This window comes from Sciurus vulgaris, assembly GCF_902686455.1.
Source record: "Sciurus vulgaris genome assembly, chromosome: 19".
In the NCBI taxonomy this organism is placed as follows: Eukaryota; Metazoa; Chordata; class Mammalia; order Rodentia; family Sciuridae; genus Sciurus; species Sciurus vulgaris.
The window spans coordinates 15,497,987-15,516,381 of record NC_136480.1 but is presented as its reverse complement, the minus strand read 5'-3'; the positions used below and the strand labels follow the sequence as shown (position 1 = coordinate 15,516,381).

Here is an 18,395-nt window from a genome sequence, read left to right as displayed (position 1 = left end):
AGATTCTCATTTGGAGCGTTTTTCCCTCAAACTCAGCGGAAGTTAACCCGCTGGGTGTGGTGGGCAGTGACGGAAAGGATCCCTTGGACTGTCCACTCAACTTCATTTTTCTCCTTCAACCCAGGAGAAAACAAACTTTTTTTGAAAAAGGGCAGACGGGAAACTCTGTGCAGGGAGTCTATATGACTCATGAGGCATTTCCAAAAGCTTTCATCTTAATGGAATCACGTTGTATGACTTGTTTCTCAAGAAAATCAACTTGGGAACGTTTCATAAAGCCATTTTCACAGTCTTTTTTTTTTTTTTTTTTCAGTAGAAAATCCCACTCTGTGGAAGCTGGTCGATGCTCCTTCTGTGGCTTCATTTAGCAAGCACAGATTCCAGCTACGGCAGGCGCTGGCAGAATCTTATGGCACAGACTCTGCAGACCGGCCTCCTCCTGCCAACACAGCGCGCTGCAAATTGTACTTAAACAAGCGCAGCGTGTATCTGATTTCTCTTTCCCTTGCTGTAAATTGTCAGTTATTTTGTTAAATGCTATGTTCTTACAGACGCTGGCTTCGGGTTTTGAAAGTAGGCCAGTCATTGCCACAAGGTCATCTGCAGAGTTCAGTCTCCTGTGGGTCCTTGTCCCTGGTGGGATGCCATGACTAGTTCCCTACCGATGACCAGCCCAGAGGACACCCATCTTTAGGGATATCAGTTGTGTAAGCAAAAATAACCAAAATGGTGTCGGCACCATAGTGAGTATACAAATACCCAGGTCGGGAGCAGACTTCAAGGATCAGCTCTGCCTTTTATTCAGCAGCGGAGTCAGGGATCACTTTCTGGGTAGAAAATGGAACCAGTTACTGGGAGGACTGAGTTTGTATAGGTACACACTGGCGGGGTTGGGGTGACTTAACCACTGAAGATTTTAACAGAACATATCAGTTTGGGCATTGAGGAAACAGGTCGTGAGAATTTGAAATTTGTTTTTCCTGGGCAAGGATGGAGGGTCTGGAGTTCAGCATTCAGCGCTTCTCTCTCTCCCTCAGGGGTCTATTGTACTGTTGCTGGGAAAGGATTTATTTGAGGAAGGATCAATGTTTCTGATGAAGGATCAATGGCTTCTTCCCAGAGACTGTCATCTTAGGCTTGATGGACATCTGCTTCCCAGGGAGTGTCCCTATCACTGGGAAAGGACATATTGGGGAAGGATCCTTGTTATCATTGTTTTGCCTTCTTTCTCCCTCTCTCTTCCCAGGCCACTGTTTTGGGATTGTCACTTCCATATCCTTCAAGTTGGACCATTCATTCATGTTAGCCGGAACACCTTGCTTTTGCCCACATTTAGAAAAGTGATTCTCAAAGTGTGTTCTTCAGATCATCAGTATCAACACCATCTGGGGGCTTCTCAGAAAGGCAGATTCTCAGGGCTGGGGATATAGCTCAGCTGGTAGAGAGCTTGCCTCGCATGCACAAGGCCTGGGTTCAAACCCCAGCACCGCCCCCCCCCCCCAAAAAAAAAAAAAAAAAAAAAGAAAAAGAAAAAGGAAATGTCTCTCTTAGAGTCAGCTTATACCAGAAACTTAAACTCTTCAGGTGATTTAAATGGGGGAACCACTTCTTTAGAAGAAACATCTAGGAATGTGTAACCCCATCTTCCTCAGAAAACCCACTCTTCCTGTTATTCAGTAGACAATTAATCATTGCCTGTGTATACCACATTACCATGCAATGCATAGAAAAGAGATGCCTGGGAGGGTCACACAGAGCCAGGATGTGGTCTGTGTCATCCACAGTAGGTCCTCTTGCTAGGCACACGGCATGGTTTATGGTCCATGTTAAGTGAATATTTATCACATCTCACTGAGCTAAGCCCACACCTTCTGAGGACTTTGACACGTGGAATCTCAAGTTTTGCAACTTCCATTCTTGTTAGGGTGACCCTCTTCCACCCAAGAATAGAAAACATTGACAGTGCAGGAATTAAGACCCTTTTGCTCTACAAGTAAAATTATTGATGCAGCTATCTTTATGTACAATTGATAACAAGAGTTTTCTCTATAGACACACAGTCCCCGCTGCAGAAAATGAATGTGGCTGAGACTGTATTTCCTGGATGAAGGAGAGTATACTCCACGCCTTCTTTAAGTCTGCTTTATCTAGGTTGTGTAGATACAGTGAAAACTTCACGTCTTCCCACTTTAAAAAAAAAAAAAGTTTGAAGCTGGAAAAAGTATTCTGGGACAATTTCATCCACCAGTTTACTCTTTTAGCCTAACCTGTCCATAAATCCCCCTGGGTATCTATAGACCAATGAAGTTCAAATGTGTACAGGTGAACAGAGGGAATGACTTGAGAGAAGGATGGAGGAACTTCAGATCACGTAGAGGAAAATGAGAGGGAAGGGGTGTGAAAGATGGTGGGCTGAGACAGACATCCTTACCCTATCTATGTGCAGGTACGATTACACGAACGGTGTGAATCGACATCGTGCACGACCACAGAAACAAAAAGATGCACCCCATTTGTGTACAATGAATCAAAATGCAGTCTGTAAAGGTTAAAAAAAAATGCACTCCTCTTTTAAGGTGGCTCTTGTTTTTGTAAAAAGCAAAAACAACAACTGCTTTTAAACTTCACGCAGGCCAAGATGGGGAAAAAACAGTCAAACAAAAAATAGAGCCTGTGCCAGACGTAACCAAATTAAATGGAACCGTTCACAGGTATTCCAAAAAAATTGTTGATAACGTGGGAGAAAATTGCCTCCCTTGTTTTTTTATGACTTTAAATCTAGGGAAGTCATTATAGACAATGAAAAATCCTTCAACAGCAATGAAAACCGTGGCCTTCCACCCACTCCGTATCTTTGTGTGTGTGGCAACTACTGCCAAGTACACAGATCAATCTGGTCTTCCTGCTGAGTCCTTGGCTCCTATTCATACAGCCTTAAATATGGGGTGGCCATATAAACCAAGCAGTCACTCCATGTGACCAGGTATACAACCCAAGCGGTTCATTTCAGTGAAAGATGATCTCAAGTGACCTTGAACTAGAAATCAGTGACTCTTAACGAATGACTTCCATGTCTAGAAAGAAAGGGGTTTTGACTTCATAACTATCAGGAGCCACAGTCTAATGGCCTCCATACCTGTTTCTCCCCCTGCTCCAATCCATGTCTGCTGGTCACACTTCATATTTTCATATCCGTAGTACAGAGCAAGGAATTGTGAAGGATACAGAAAAAAATCAAAAAGATCTCCATTCCTCGGGGAGGTAAAAAGTCTAACAGAAGAGCTGCCACGTATATAAACCGCCATAAAGATGATAGAATACGGTAATGCTGTTTGAGAGGTACCCTGAAATTTGTAAAAGGTTTTATGTCAGTGGTTATTTACTGAATCCCTATTAAGCAAAGAGACCGCCGTGGAAGATAGGCATGCAGTATGAAAAAGAGTCATTTGCTTGATGTTACAGGTTTTATCATCTAGACGGAAGACAGATTCTGAACACACAGGCCAATGAGAGGACTGTAAATTGTTACAAGAAACATGAAGGAGACAAGATGGTAACAGAGAACTGCAGGAGGGGCCTGTTTTAGAGTGATCAGAAAACACTTCTCTGAGGTGGCATCCTTTGAGCTGAGATGCAAGCAATAGAGTCATCCTGTGAAACTCATGGGGAAAACAAGAAAAATGAAAAACCATAGTCAGAGGCATGTGACTGTTCACGGAAGCATTGTGGATAAGAGCTCAAAGTGCAAGCAACCTGGGTGCTCATCCACCAGTGTTATGGGTGGAACTGTGACCCCTCAGAGGATATGTTGAAGTTCTAACCTGCAGGATTTCAAAATGGGGTCTTACCGGGCACACGCCTGTCATCCCAGCGACTCAGGAGGCTGAGGCTGGAGGATCGCAAGTTCAAAGCCAGACGCAGCCTCATGAGGCCCTCAGCAACTCAGCAAGACCCTGTCTCTAAATAAAATACAAAAAATGGCTAGGGATGTGGCTCAGTGGTTAAGCGCCCCTGAGTTCAATCCCTGGTACCAAAATAAAATAAAATAGAATAAAAAGGTGGCTTTATTTGGAAGTAGGATCATGGTAGATGTAATTAGTTGAGATGAGATTATAGTGGGTAGGATGGACCCGTAGTACCAATGTGACCAGCGTCCTTAGGACTCTGACAACAGAGCAGAGCTTAGGGCCACATACTGTAAGCCAGGGAACACTGCAGATTGGCAGCTACCGTCAGATTGGCAGAAGCAGTGCAGCAATGTCATGCCCGGAGTCTCAGAACACAGTCCTCCCAGCATGTTCTTCTTTTTCTTTTTTTTTTTTTTTGTACTGAGGATTGAACCCAGGAGCACTTTACCACTGACCCACATCCCCAGTCCTTCCTTTTTTTAATATTTTATTTGGAGACTAGGCCCTGCTAAGTTGCCTAGGGCCTCGCTAAGTTGCTGAGGCTGGCTTTGAACTCACGATCCTCCTGCCTCAGCCTCCCGAGCCGCTGGGATGACACCACCAGCAACGTGTTCATTTTCAACTTCTAGCCTCCAGACTGCGAAGCAGTGAATTTCTTTTGCTCTAAGCTGTCTGGGTTTTGGGTACTGTTTTGGCATCCCTTGGAAACTAATGCAAGCAGCAAACAGATAAATAACATGTAGACCTCTGTACAGTAGAGTCCTCTTCTGCAGTAAAGAGGAGCAGATGTCTGGTCCATGCTTCAAGACTGATGACCTTGAAGCCAGACACAGAAGGCCTCATACTGTGTGATTTAATTTATGTGGAATGTCCAGATAGGCAAATAGAGGTCAGCCAGGGCTGGGACTGGCAATGGGATTTCCTATAAGTGGGCTTAAGGGGTCTTATTGGGGTGATAGAAATATTCCAAAAGTGAATCACGTTGACAGCTGCCTGCCTCCGTGAAATAGATAAAATTCATCAAATTACCCTCGTCGACATTAGTGAATTCTGGGTATGTAAACTACATCTCAAAAATAAAAGAAGTCACTTAAAGAAAATGTCATGGAAACTGTGAGGAATGAGTCAGAACTCTTTTTGAGATTTTAGTGGTGTAGGATGGGCCCACAGTCCAATATGACCAGTGTTCTCAGGAAGACCCACAGAGAGAAGGTCTGGAGACTGATGCTAAAGACAGTCTCCAGGTTCAGGACACCCCAGCCCCAAACCAGCTACCCCCAGTACCTCAGGAGCAGCAAAGCAATCGTGTGCCCAGGTCCTGGGAGACCCCTGCACGCTACAGAGATGGGGACGTCGGGGAGGGGAGAAGGCAGTGGGAAAAGGGGACAGCATCCCATCCCGGGAGAGCAGACTTCCAGTCTGGACCTTCCTAGGTAGGATCTTAGGGTGGGGAAATAGCAGTTCAGGGGCCCAGGATGTTGAAGCCTACATTTCCAATGGTGTCTTAGTTCACCGAGGTTGCACGTGATAGATTTGTTCCTTGGTATCATTCTTACAACTGTATTGAACACAATTTATCTAGAAATCGGTAAGCGGGGGAAGGGCCCCATTGCATCCGAGACATCCTTGTCCCTTTTCTTTTAACCTCCGCGACTCATCTTCTCCCAAAACTGTGAGGCAGGGCAGCCGGGAGCGTCTGCAGGTCCCGGGAGGACAGAAGACCTCTTGCTCTGCAGGCAGTGCCTTCTTTTAATTAGCACCGCTCGCAGGGCGTGCAGCCACCTGCGCCGCACTAAGAGGTGCTAACGTGCTCTCTGCGCTCGGAGTCACCCCCCTGATATTTATGGGATGATGATTCAACGGTACAGGCTGTGTGTTAGCAAGTTCGGCAGCTGTGTGAGAACCCTGGTGTCAGCAGGCGCCCCGCCATCTCCAGGCCAGCTTTGTGCAAAAGCAAAACTTAGGTGCGAACTCAGACTCAGGCACGAGCTGGCTCAGGAGGCAGAGGCGGGCGAGAGTGGAAGAAAGGTTGTGAGCGGGAACATGTCAATCAAGCCCAGAGTCGGCGGGGTTGAGTTTCATAGTGTCATTTACTGCAGTGATGAGAGACCAGAGTGAAAGATGGAGACAGGGGTCAGGGCTTGAGTGTCCACCTTGAGCTCTAGTTACTGGCTGGTTTAACCCCATTGAGGCGTTTGCAGAAGAGGGGAATCCTTCTGAACTGTGATTTCACCCTTTGGAGCAGGGACAGGCATTGCTTAACTGCTCTCTGATCTGCGGATCTCCTCTTTCAAAAGTGCACATCCAGCCGGGCACCATGACACATGCCTGTCATCCCAGTGACTCGGGAGGCTAAGGCAGGAGGATCATGAGTTCAAAGCCAGCCTCAGCAAGAGGGAGGCCCTAAGCAACACAGAGAGACCCTGTCTCTAAATAAAACACAAAAGAGGGGCTGGGGATGTGGCTCAGGGGTCAAGTGCCCCTGAGTTCAATTCCTGGTACCAAAAAAAAGGGTGCACATCCATAAAAACCAGATGAAAAACACCCAATGAAATCATGTCAGAGTCCCTCTGAATTCAATACTCCCTGTCATTTCTGGAGAAGAAGAACAAACATAAAAAAATAATAACCTATGCTTGAGTTTGTGCTTTTGATACCATCATACCTTACAGTCAGCCTAGCTACATCATACATATCTAACACTACGGTTGATTTTTTCCCCCACACATTGAATAGATCCTCTGGCTGTCTCTCAGTCTCTGAAATGGCAAATGGAAAAGGTCTGTGAGATGCACAAAATCATCTCTTTGTTAACACACCTGTGTCCGCTCGGTCCTTATTCTTAACCTTTTCTTCCGGATCCTTTTGTCTCTTTTCCCTGTGGTTCTGGGAAGCAGCCAGGAGAAATGAAATGGGGAGTCCTGACACTGAGCAGTCAACTGGATAGTGGCAAGTGTTTGATTGCCACTGTTGAATCAGAAATCAAAGAAAATGACCCGAAATTGAACAGGAACCCATGTATCCAGACAAGGAAAGTGACCGTAGACAGGGCCCAGGAGGTATTGATAGGAAATCATCACTGAGCATGTGCTAAAGTGGAAGAGAAGATTTTCATGGTTGGCCACGGGCAGTACACGTTTTTATCTGTAGGTGCTTCTTAGTTTTTTAATTGATTCAGAATATAATAAAAACATAAGCTTTGGATGCTGCCATGCGCTCACTAATGAATGATTAATTCAGATGCACCTTGGAAGTGAAAGTAAAAAATTGGGACCACAGAATGAAGCCTCAGAAAAGTTGTTTTCTTGTGTAGCCTACAAGTAATTTTTTAAAAAATTATTTATATATTTATTATCTTTATGTGGTGCTGAGGATCGAACCCAGTGCCTCACACGTGCCAGGCAAGTGCTCTACCACTAAGCCACAACCCCAGCTCTGCACGTAATTTTTTTAAAGTACCTGTAAATATTTTATTTTTTTCCCACAGTGTGATTCCAAAAAAAAAAAAAAAAGCTGATTTTTCTGGTGACTAAGACTTTATCACTCCTTTTTCTTTTTTCCCATGACCACCTTCAAAAAGTATTTTTGAGACGCGAAGTTGTATGCATACAGAATATAATCCCAGGCAGATGGTGTGGCTCTGGGGTACCAATTTTTCTCTAGCAGTAACTGGGAGAAGAGCCACAATTTCATGGCTGTTAGAGACAGGACCTGCTTCAAATGAAGGAACTAATTGTGCACATGATGATGTGCACAGTAGCCTGGGTTATCAGAAAAACGCTTGAGTACATTTTTTAAGGGTCTCTGAGACTTTGCTCTTTTGTTTATTCGCAGGGGTGATGGGTGAATATGAGCCCAAAATCGAAGTGCAATTTCCAGAAACGGTCCCCACGGCCAAAGGAGCCACGGTCAAGCTGGAATGCTTTGCTTTGGGAAAGTAAGTTCTACTTTTAATCCTCCCTTCTGCTTGGGCAGGTGTAGAATTTTCCTTGAGCTGTTCACCGGGATGGTTTCTCAGGTGACCGAAAAGCCTTTCTCTGCAATTCTGCACGTGTGTCTTGGATTCTGGCCTCACACAGAGAGAGAGAGAGGACAGGTAAGGGACAGAGGATTAAGCTGCCACAGTTGATGTGGTCACAAAGAAGAGGAGAATGGGCAATTCTGAAAACGTATTTTGTTCTGTTTTTCTGACCTGTAATGTACACGCTATCTACCCCAGAACAACAGGAAAACAATGGCCTTCATTTGAGGTACAGGCAAGCCAACAATTTGGAAAAATATGGACTTTTGTACTGGCCCCAGTTTACAGATGATACATCGAACTTGTCTTGAATTTCTTTTAAAATTGCCAGTGTCTTCACTCTACCGTGGATTCCTGTCTGGTCCGGCTAGAGAGAGAGAAGATCTGGTATTTTCTAAAAGGGACTCTGTTTTACAGAGTTGTGCAAAAATTATTCATGCCTTTATTTAGTCTGGATTACTCATTAAAAAAGAGCCCACTTGGGAACCGGTGAGCTTTTCCTACCTGCCAGAGGGCATAAAGAAAATGAAAAGCAGATCATCCGGGATCTCTACATGCCAGTAACCCGCAGCAACCTTTTGGCACCCACAGTATACATCATCATCCGAAGTGAGGATTTTTTGATCTTCTCTGGATTTTAATGATCCATGTGCACCCCATCTTTCTGGTCATTCTTTACTAATTCTTTCTTTTTTTTTTCCTGTGCCTAATATTCACTGAGGCATAAACACTAACCAGTGCCCAGTTCTTGCATCTGCTTATAGTCTTTTTTTTTAATGATTTTTGTGTTCTCCATCAACCATAGAAAATATCCCTTTTTTTTTATTTCATTGTATTTCCGGTTCTAATGGAAGGGTTATTTTGGTCTCCTTATGTTTTCAAATCATGGCACGTGAGGTTGAGCCACACGTAAGACATGGAAAATACCCATGATTTATCGCTCAGGGAATACAAGCAGGTTGCACACAGTATAAAGTGGTTGCATTTATTTTTTTACTTTTTTTTTATTTTTTTAAATTTTTTTTTATTTTCAAGTGTGTATGTGAAGTGACTTGGAGGAAAGGTCAGAGCAGGTCACTGGATCATCTGTGTGGTGACTTCGGGAAGGTGACACCTAGCATTGTCTTCCGTGAGGAAAGCAGAATTCGCATTCGCGCTTCCAAAGGGGCTATGAATTAAAGTCGATTCACATTGCTTGAATGTCTCTTAGAATAAAAACAAAAGACATAAATTGCGCTCCTCTGGCTACCGGGAGATGTTTGGGTCTGCCTGTCTAGCGGTTGAAATACACCATCATCACCCACTTAAGAGCACAAATACAGTTATTTTTAAAGGCACAGATGACGTGCGGCTCTCCTTGAATACAACACCACCCCTGAGAGCCCTTGCCACCCGTAAGCCACTGTCTGTCCAATGAACTTAAATTCTTTTAAAACAAGTAGAGTGGAGTTGATGGCTTTAATTTTTTAAATACCATCTCAGGTTTCCCAGTGAAGATTAGCAAGTCTTTAGTCTAATTACTTCTCTGTGAGTGTTTTTGTGAAAAATAAATAAGTAAATAATGATATCCCCTGCTAGGAAGCCGCAATCTTCAAAGCTGTGGTTAGCTTGCTAAACCATTGGTTTGCAGACTCAACAAAACCCTCCTTCCAATTTAGGTTGCATTCTAAATAGCTATGGCAGCGGTCTGATAGATATCTTGAGAGTACATAAAGACCTCGCAGATGGCTGCTTGCTTTATCTCACTATTTTAATTAAAGTTCCCCCAAGCCACCTTCCAAATGGAAAGCATTCAATTGGTAAGGCTGTCCATATAGACACGATGATATGGAGAGCAGCCACCTTTACCAGAACGGGGTGCTTTGAGTAATCCATTCCTCTGGGTCAGTAGTAGGGCTGTATCCCCCAGATTTTATGAGTTTAATTATTTCTACTATTATTTGGGTGTTTCTCAAAACAGGGTACTTTCCTTGCTGGGCGTGAGATATAAGAATATAAATCTGTTGCGATATAAGAATATATATAAGAATATATTCTGTCGTCTGTTTCTGTGTAACCAACTAACAAGGAACAACCAGCTTCTGATTATCTCCCGCTGGGTGGGCCCAGAATAGAGGCAGGGCGTGGCTGGGTGATTCTTTTGCTCTGTGTGGTCATTAAGCTGGCAGATAAGCTGGTGTTGAGAGCTCAGGAGAGTCTCACTCCTATTTCTGGTGTCTTGGTGAGAATGTTGGAAGGCTGAGCTCACTGAGATGGTTAACAGGGGAACTTCCATTGGGGTTGCTCTGCAAGGTGGTCTCAAAGTCTTAGGCTCAGGGCTGCGGATATAGCTCAGTTGGTAGAGTGCTTGCCTGGCATGCACAAGGCCCTGGGTTCAATCCCCACACCACACAGGCTTCCAAGAGTCTGAAAGCATAAACTGCCAGTTTCTTAATGCCCAAGTCTGGAAATTGGCCCAACATCCCTTGTGCTTTTTTGTAACTATCGAAGTAATAGGTTCAAGGGTTGGGGCCAAAGACCTCATCTCAGCAGGAGGAATGTGTAGGGATTTGCAATCATCTTAATTCCATTTCAAATCATGTGAACATTTTTACTCCAATATTTATGCTTCAGAAAAATATGGATTAGAACAAATATAAGAAACACTTAATAATCTCTTTTGATTTTAATGATACTCGTACATGGGATATAGATCACCTTATGATTAAGAACTCTTATTTGATTTTAAGAAAACACCAAGTAAATAATACCAGAGATATATATTGTATTAATGGTAATACAATGAATGAGGTGTGAAGAAACACTCCAATGAGCTCGCATGTTTCTAAACCAAGAAGGCAAGGGTGTGCAGATAGATTCTAATTTAATTCTCTCCTTTTTATTCTTGCCACCAGCCCGGTACCAACTATTGTCTGGCGAAGAGCTGATGGAAAGCCCATAGCAAGGAAAGCCAGAAGACACAAATCCAACGGAATTCTCGAAATTCCCAATTTCCAGCAGGAGGATGCTGGTGTCTATGAGTGTGTGGCCGAGAATTCCAGAGGCAAAAATGTAGCCAGGGGGCAGCTGACTTTTTATGGTAAGCGTGCGGTTCCTGTCTAGCCCTCGTAACCCCATAGAACTTCTTGGTACTAAAATCATACGCTGGCGGTTTTCAGCCAAGCTGTTTTCCTAGGCACGGTGCAGAATAAGCCCGTGCTAAGCTGAGGAGCTTGCTCCACAATTAGCATTCTCTGGGTGATGCTGGGTGTGCAAAGTCAGGATGGGGTGGGGGGAAGGATGTTGTTGGAGCAGAAAGGAAGAAATTAGCCTGATGTGTTTGGGGATGGAAGTGAGTGTGAACACACTTCCAGAGGAACTTGTTTTTCTTCTTCCCATCAAAGCTGTAAACCCCACACAGGAAACAATTTGTTATTCCTGCTCCTGATTTATTTATTTATTTTTTTTTTTTTAAAGCTCTATGGCTTCCTCCGAATTTTTGATTTGGGGCTTGTGTTAATCCTTTGTCATTTGGTCCTTAATGTGGTACCATGAACATTTTCAAAATGCACATGGTCCAAATTTAGCTCTTCTCGGAGTGGAGCGTGACAGATCTCGCTCACCCCAAAGACGTTCTATGAACAGCTGCTCCTATTCCGATCAGATCATCGGCATTGATCCCGACGTAGTATAAATGCAAAGCCTCGAGCGCGGGGCCATGGCTATGCTAGTCTCGGACACCCTGTTAGGGTACTGATGTGAAATTCAGTCAAGGGATTCATTGGACAGGCATTTTGAAAGAAAATTGCATTCTGCCCCATTGGAATACCTCTGCCTCCCCTCTCTCTGGGGTACAGGAAATAAATATTAACAGCTTGATAATTATTTAAGAATGGGTTTCAGTCAACACCATTGCATGTTCAAATGATCAGAGTAGTTGTAGCAAAAGCTTTGAATATTTTTATGACGTGACGTTCAGCATTCTAGACTCTGATAGCCCTGAGGCAGCTGGTGTGTGAGGGTCAGGGTACAGGATTCTAGAAAGTTCTTCACAAGACCTGCCGAACAGATATTGTTTGAAATCAATCTGTCCTTCTCTCTGATCATTCATCTTTCTGTACATACCGGACGACAGACTACTTTCTGAACTGCTGGTAGCTGATCTTGTGTTTGGCTGAAAAGCGAAAGATGCCAAAGTTAACTAACAACTAGAAAAAAAAAATCAGACTGAGGGAAAACGATTTATTCAGTGAGACGCACGTAATCGCCGTGTATTTTTAACTGTTTGGGTTTCATTTTTCTTACCGGCATAATAATTTCTTCTTCTGTGTCAGGTGGCGCCAACCTGAGTTTATTTAGGAAGTTGGGCAACCTGTTCTCTTTCTTCTTGGTTGAATAGACTTATCAGCTCAGTGGTGGTTGTTGCTCAATGTTATTTAAGCTGCTGATTGAATCGAGTCATTTTCACTTTCGTGATTTTTCTTTTAAGTGAAAAGCCAGCTTTTTCAGGTGGTGACAAAGAGGTGGAAGTTTCTGAAAAGCCAGCTTTTCAGAATTTTCTGTAAACCAGGGATCCGGGCACACAACTTTTCCTAGCAGTTGGGTTTGAGGTTCCCTGCTCTGGAGAGGCAGCCACCTGGAGTTATGGTGACAGAGGGCCTTCTGGATCACCGGGCCCCTATCTTGTGCCCTGTCTTCTCAGGATCCTGCCCTCGAGATGAAAGGTGCTCACAACACTTGCCTTTTTGCTGACGTTATCCGCCGCCATGCATGGAGAACAGCGCCAAATAAAATTTGCCTGCCTTCCGAAGATAACTCCGCGGCACCTGCCTTGCCAGCCCCGCTGGGCCTGAGAAACCTGGCAGATGGGTCCCTGGCACGGTGCTTGGCTGTTGTGCCTGCCTTGATTCCTTTGTCCCTCCTCCTCTAGCATATCGGTGACACAGAAGTTATACCACCGTTGCATTTCACGGAGACCTTAGTCGTAGTTAGCTAAGTGCTCGGCTGTCATTTCTTCCCCTCTCTATTTATTTATTTAGTTTTTGATCTGGATTTTCCCCACTGCTGTGTTCCTCATATCCAGCTGCCTCTGCCTCCAAGTTAAGTGAATTATCATAATTAAAATCACAGGGATGCTTCTCCAGAGGGGAGGAGGGAGCCCCAGCCAGTCGCTTATCCATGAACATCCTGTCTCTGTGCACAAGACAGTCTCCTGGGAGGGCATGCTGGCCCAGGGACGAGGGTCGGTGGCCCCGGGCTTAGAAGCCGGTTGTCTGGTTATTAGCGTTAGGTTTTTGCATGCACCCTCCAGCTCTGCACCGTGGGAGCCACGCCTGAGACTCTGACCTCCTCTGGCCTGACAGAGGGAAGTGTTTCCCTGCTTGCCTGCCAACCACTCGCCTGCTTCCAGGACTCCCTGGGCGTGAGCGCACGCTTTGGCCCTTCCTGGGTCAGTGCCAGGGATGCCCCTGTTCCTTGCTGGTGTGTTCCCACGGTGCCAGAGTCTGTGGGTCAGCCTGGGCAACGGATGTTGGCTGGCGTGAACAAGGGACATGAGTTCAGGCACCCGGCCCTCCTCCCGGTGCCTTCAGTCATGAGCTATACGTGCCCGTTCCAGTCCGCTTTGCAGCCCTTTGGCTGTTTGAAAAACTTCCTAAAAGTAGGTCTGTTCTCAGAGCTACCTAACAGTGTGGCTCTTTGTCCCAAAAGCTCGAACTTTTCTAAAATGACTTTAGCACATCCTTCATTTACTCGGCAAATACCTTCCCATTGCCCACCCTGTGGCGGACACCGTTGGGTATCAGGGCTGCAAGATAAACCCTTGCCCTCCAGGACCTGAGATTTCACTAAAAGTTAAAGTACAATGGAGCAAATCAATTAGCTAGAAAATTTCATATCGCAGTAAGAGTTATGAAGGAAAGCGTTAGGGTGTTATGATAGAAAGTAACTGGGAGCAGAGAAAGGCTTCATAAGTTAAAGTAGTTATTTGGCTTCCATGGGGATGTACATTCAGGCAGATGGTCAGGATGTGCAAAGGCCCTGAGGTAGGAAACTACTTGACAGGTCTGAGATGCAGTGAGGATACCAGTGTAACGAAATCACGGTGAGTGAGCGCCCAAGGTTTGAAACACAGGCAGGTGACAGAGAGTACCTTGTAAGCCTGGCACAGTTTGGGTTTTATCCCAAGTACGATGGGAAGCCATTGGAGGATCTTAGGAAGGGATGAATCATCTGGTTCTTGGCTTTTACAGTCCCACTCTGCTTCGTGGTGAGTGGAGTACTGTGGACCAAGACCTGAATGAAGCAGGACATTCAGGAGACCATCGCTAGCACCTGGGTGAGCGAGATTGGCGGCAGGGACTTCAAGGGAAGAAGAGAAACAGACTGGTGAGGTGGTTTGGAGCGAGTCAGGAGGACTTTCTCGTTTCCTTCCTGTCGGCAGGCAGTTTACAGACGAAGAAACTGGTTCCCAGAGGATGGCGAGGTGCAGGCTGACTCGGTGAGAAGCAGAGCTGGACTCCCAGGTGGTCCCAGGCTCCGGGACTGCACGGGGCATTGGGGGCACTTGGGAGTCGTATTAAAATCCAGAACGCGCGCACAGGCCGAGGTTTCCATTCGGTAGGTCTGGGCCAGGACATAAAAGTTTGCATTTGGATTCACTTCCCAGGTGATACCCAGGCTGCAGGTCTGGGGACCACAGGGTGAGAGCCATCGCCCTGGGCTGGGCCAATCTTAGTGAGGCTGAAGGTCAGAGTCCCCGCAGGAGATGGTGTTCTGCTGTAGAGAGCTTACCGGTTGCTGTCACTTGGGACGCTGCAGCCCATCTGCATAGCAAAGGAGAAGGAGGTGCAACAGCAATTAGCTTGGAAGCAGGGAACCTCTAAAATGGACTTAATTCGCTTGATAATGGCTCATCTTTCCACCTTATTGTGTCTCTCTTTATCTCACTTCCTTTTTGCACAAAGTGACTGATAGAATTATAGTTGTCATTGAAAAGACAGAACCAGAAACTGAAAGAACCTGGTATTTAGAGCCTTCTGTACAGCTTCTCCAAAAGGTAACAGCCACCATTACACGGAGGGTGACACCATCCTTTCACTTGAAATAGGGGATGTTGTATTTTAGTAGGAAACAAGGCTTTATTTCACAGGATCGGGTGATGCTGGAGTTGGAAGAAATCTTGGGGCCAACTCTTTGATTTTTAAAAATAAGACCCAGAGACATTGAAATAAATAACCAAATCACACAGCGAATGCAAATCAGAGCTAAGACTAGAAATGGCTTTCTGCTCTGACTGCCTGTGTTACTTTTCTGTCCCAAACAACATCATTGTAAGATAGATAGGTCAGGGAAAAATCCATCAATCATCCATATCTTCTTCCCGCATGTTTTCATGACCACATGCATCCACAAATGAAGACATGCGGATAAACAACAGATCTTTTTGCTCTTGTCTAATCTGTTGACCTAATTATTGAGTTCAAATTTGTTTTCTCTTCTTCTTTTCCCTCTTCTCTCAGTTACACGTAGGCTGTACGTCCAGACCTTAGATGCTACAGTCATGTGGCTTTAAAAGCAAAACTGACCGGGTGCACAGTGGCACATGCCTGTAATCTCAGTGGCTCGGGAGGCTGAGGCAGGAGGATCTTGAGTTCAAAGCCAGCCTCAGCAATTTAGTGAGACCCTAAGCAATTTAATGAGACCCTGTCTTTAAATAAAATACAAAAAAGAGCTGGGGATGTGGCTCAGTGGTTAAGCACCCGTGGGTTCAATCCCCAGTACCAAAAAAAAAGAAAAACCATAGACTTGATGATAGGTGGAGGCGTGAGTATCCCTAAGGTTATCAGTAAGTGACTCTGGAAGGATTCTGCAGCAAAGCTTACTAATTCCCTGGGGATGTGCTATGGATATGTGCTGGTGAGATGATCTTCAGCCCTGCAAAGTGGACAAAAGCACAGAGGGACAAAAACATGAGCACAGCAGATAAGGTGGCTTCACAGTAGGGCAACCGCCCGCTTGATTGTCCCAGACAGAACTGCTACTGATACCCTCTGGCCCCTGAGTGTCACTTAAGATTTTGCTTCCTTCATATGGTAGTTTCAATAAGTGAGCTGCTGCGTTTTCCCAGGGGACACATTGAGAGTATGTCGCGCATAACAGCCACTCAGGGGTGATGTGGGGCCCTCACCCCATGAAAAACCTTAACCCATGGATGAAAGGATCAGGCCAGGGACCATGTGTTGAAATGCGCTTCAAGTCTCTATGTTGCCACAAAAGGCTAAGTGTAGCCTTTACGGTTTTATCCAAAGAATATTGTTTAAATTTACTTGTGCCAAGTTTTGCATAAATCGATCTGCTTATTTGAAAGTTCCTCTGTTTATCGAGTGCAGGAGTTCTCAGACTTCTGTTTTCAAGACTCTTCTACCTTGAGAAACGACTGAAAGTCTGAAGGGGCTTTAGTGAATGTGGGTTGAATCTACCAGTCTCTACCATATTGTGAACTAAATCTGAGGATTTAGTTTAGTCCCAAATCTATTTTAAAAACCACAAAAATTATGTCAACATAATTTGCACATTTTGAGAAAACTATTTCTCCAAACCAAAGAAAAAGATTTATCGAGAAGGGTGATATTTTACTGTCTTTGCAAATCTCTTTCATATCTGTCTTAGTAGAAGAAAACTGGATCTCATACATTCTATTATATATAGTCTGTCACAATGTTTTGTTTTGGTTGTGGTACGTGATGCACATTGAGTCTCACACAAATGCGCGGTTGGAAAGGGAGTAATATATCATGGGCTCACGACAGGGAATCTGGGGATGCACGGTGATCCTTAGATACTTCCATTGCCATGGGGGCAGATCAAACCTATTTTGGGAGGCTGCGTATGGAGAACAGCTTTTGAGCCAAGCAGATCTATGTGCCAATCCTAAAGGACCCACTTCTGACTCTGAACCTGAATGACTGAGGTCCTCATCTATAAAATGGGAATAATTCTACTTGCCAGTTGGTATAAGATTTAGAAATGATGTCCACAAAGTGATGCTGGTAAGATATTCTGTAAATAAGTAGTGTCTGTGGCTGTTTGTATCGGGGACCGTAGGAGAGTAGGCAAACACAAAGGGGATAAATCCAGCTCAGAAACATCAGATTCAGATAACCATTAGCTACAGGCTGAGTTGAAGATTGAAAAAAAAAAAAAAAAGAAAGAAATATAAAGAAATTAATCCATGTTAGGCTAGAGTCATAGCTTGTCTTATCTGGGTAGAACTGAGCTGAGTAAATCAGTCTTAAGGCTTCTGTGAAAAAATTAATATAGCTGGGTATGGGTGTGCATGCCTGTAATCCCAGCAGCTCGGGAGGCTGAGGCAGGAGGATCATGAGTTCAAAGCCAGCCTCAGCAAAAGTGAGGTGCTCAGCAACTCAGTGAGACCCTGTCTCTAAATAAAATACAAAACAGGGCTGGGGATGTGGCTTGGTGGTTGATACCTCTGAGTTCAGTCCCTGGTACACCCCCCTCCAAAAAAATTATTATGTTGCTGATTTAATTTTTTTCATTCAGTGACTCATTCATGAAGTTCTGAATTGATTACAGCGCCTCTGGGAAGAAAAGCGAATGTGTCTTTTCTAGAAATTGGTTGGCAATCAATGAGTTTAACCAGAACGTGAGGAAATAATGCAGGTGACGGTCTGCAATGGTCTGTGCCCCATGATCTGTCCGTGTTCAGGAAGATTGTGAGAGGCAAGACAGGAAAGAGTCCTGGAGAGGTGGCATTGCAGAATAGGAAGGCTGTTAGGGAGTGGAGGGGAGCAGAGGATTCCTGTAAGACAAGATGGTCCCCACAGAGGTTGGAGGCGTGAACTAGCTTATTGGAAATGAGGAGAAAGAGGACTCTTATTTGTCAGGAGCTATGGGTTCATGGAGCGTAGCTGGAGAAAAAGAAAGAAAACTAGCTGAGACCAGATGGTAGAGGACTTTAACTATTAGCCTAAAGATATGGAGTAATGATAATGTTCTCTTAATTTATCTACCGACTCCAGCATTTGCTGACTTCATCCAGAGCCTCACGCAGAGACGGCCTCTACGACATTCGTTTTAGTTATTAATGGGTACCTAGAACAACAGTGTGCCCCCTGGGCTCGCCCCCTAGTGCATCCGCACAGAGCTTACCATTGATTTCTGCAGGAGGGCTGACCTGCTAGCTCCTCCTCTGCCAGAAACAAAAGTCAAAAATTCATAACCAGGAGTGTATGCATGGAACAAAAATCATACAAAACCCAGAAAATCCACAAATCCGGTGGGCCGAAGAGGCAGTCGCAAGACTCGCACACTGAAGTCGGAGGGAACTTGAGACAATATGAAGTTCAAGTTTCCCTGGGTTCACAGGAGAAAACGTAAAGATTTCAACCCCCACCTGCCAAATCCATAGCTCTTCTCTTAACAATATAAGATACAGTAGCAGCATAGTGGTTTTCAAAATATGT

The 18,395-nt window shown here is 44.7% G+C and overlaps 1 protein-coding gene across 6 annotated transcripts in view; it reads left to right on the top strand.

Moving 5' to 3' along the window:
* LOC306650301 (contactin-4) overlaps nt 1-18,395 on the top strand; it is a 953,963-nt gene that overhangs the window by 773,422 nt on the left and 162,146 nt on the right. For all 6 annotated transcript variants that reach the window (XM_079122191.1, XM_079122188.1, XM_079122189.1 and 3 more), the window contains 2 exons: nt 7,743-7,845; nt 10,824-11,008. In XM_079122191.1, the coding sequence (XP_078978317.1) occupies nt 7,743-7,845; nt 10,824-11,008 (288 nt within the window). The remainder of the gene's footprint in view (nt 1-7,742; nt 7,846-10,823; nt 11,009-18,395) is intronic.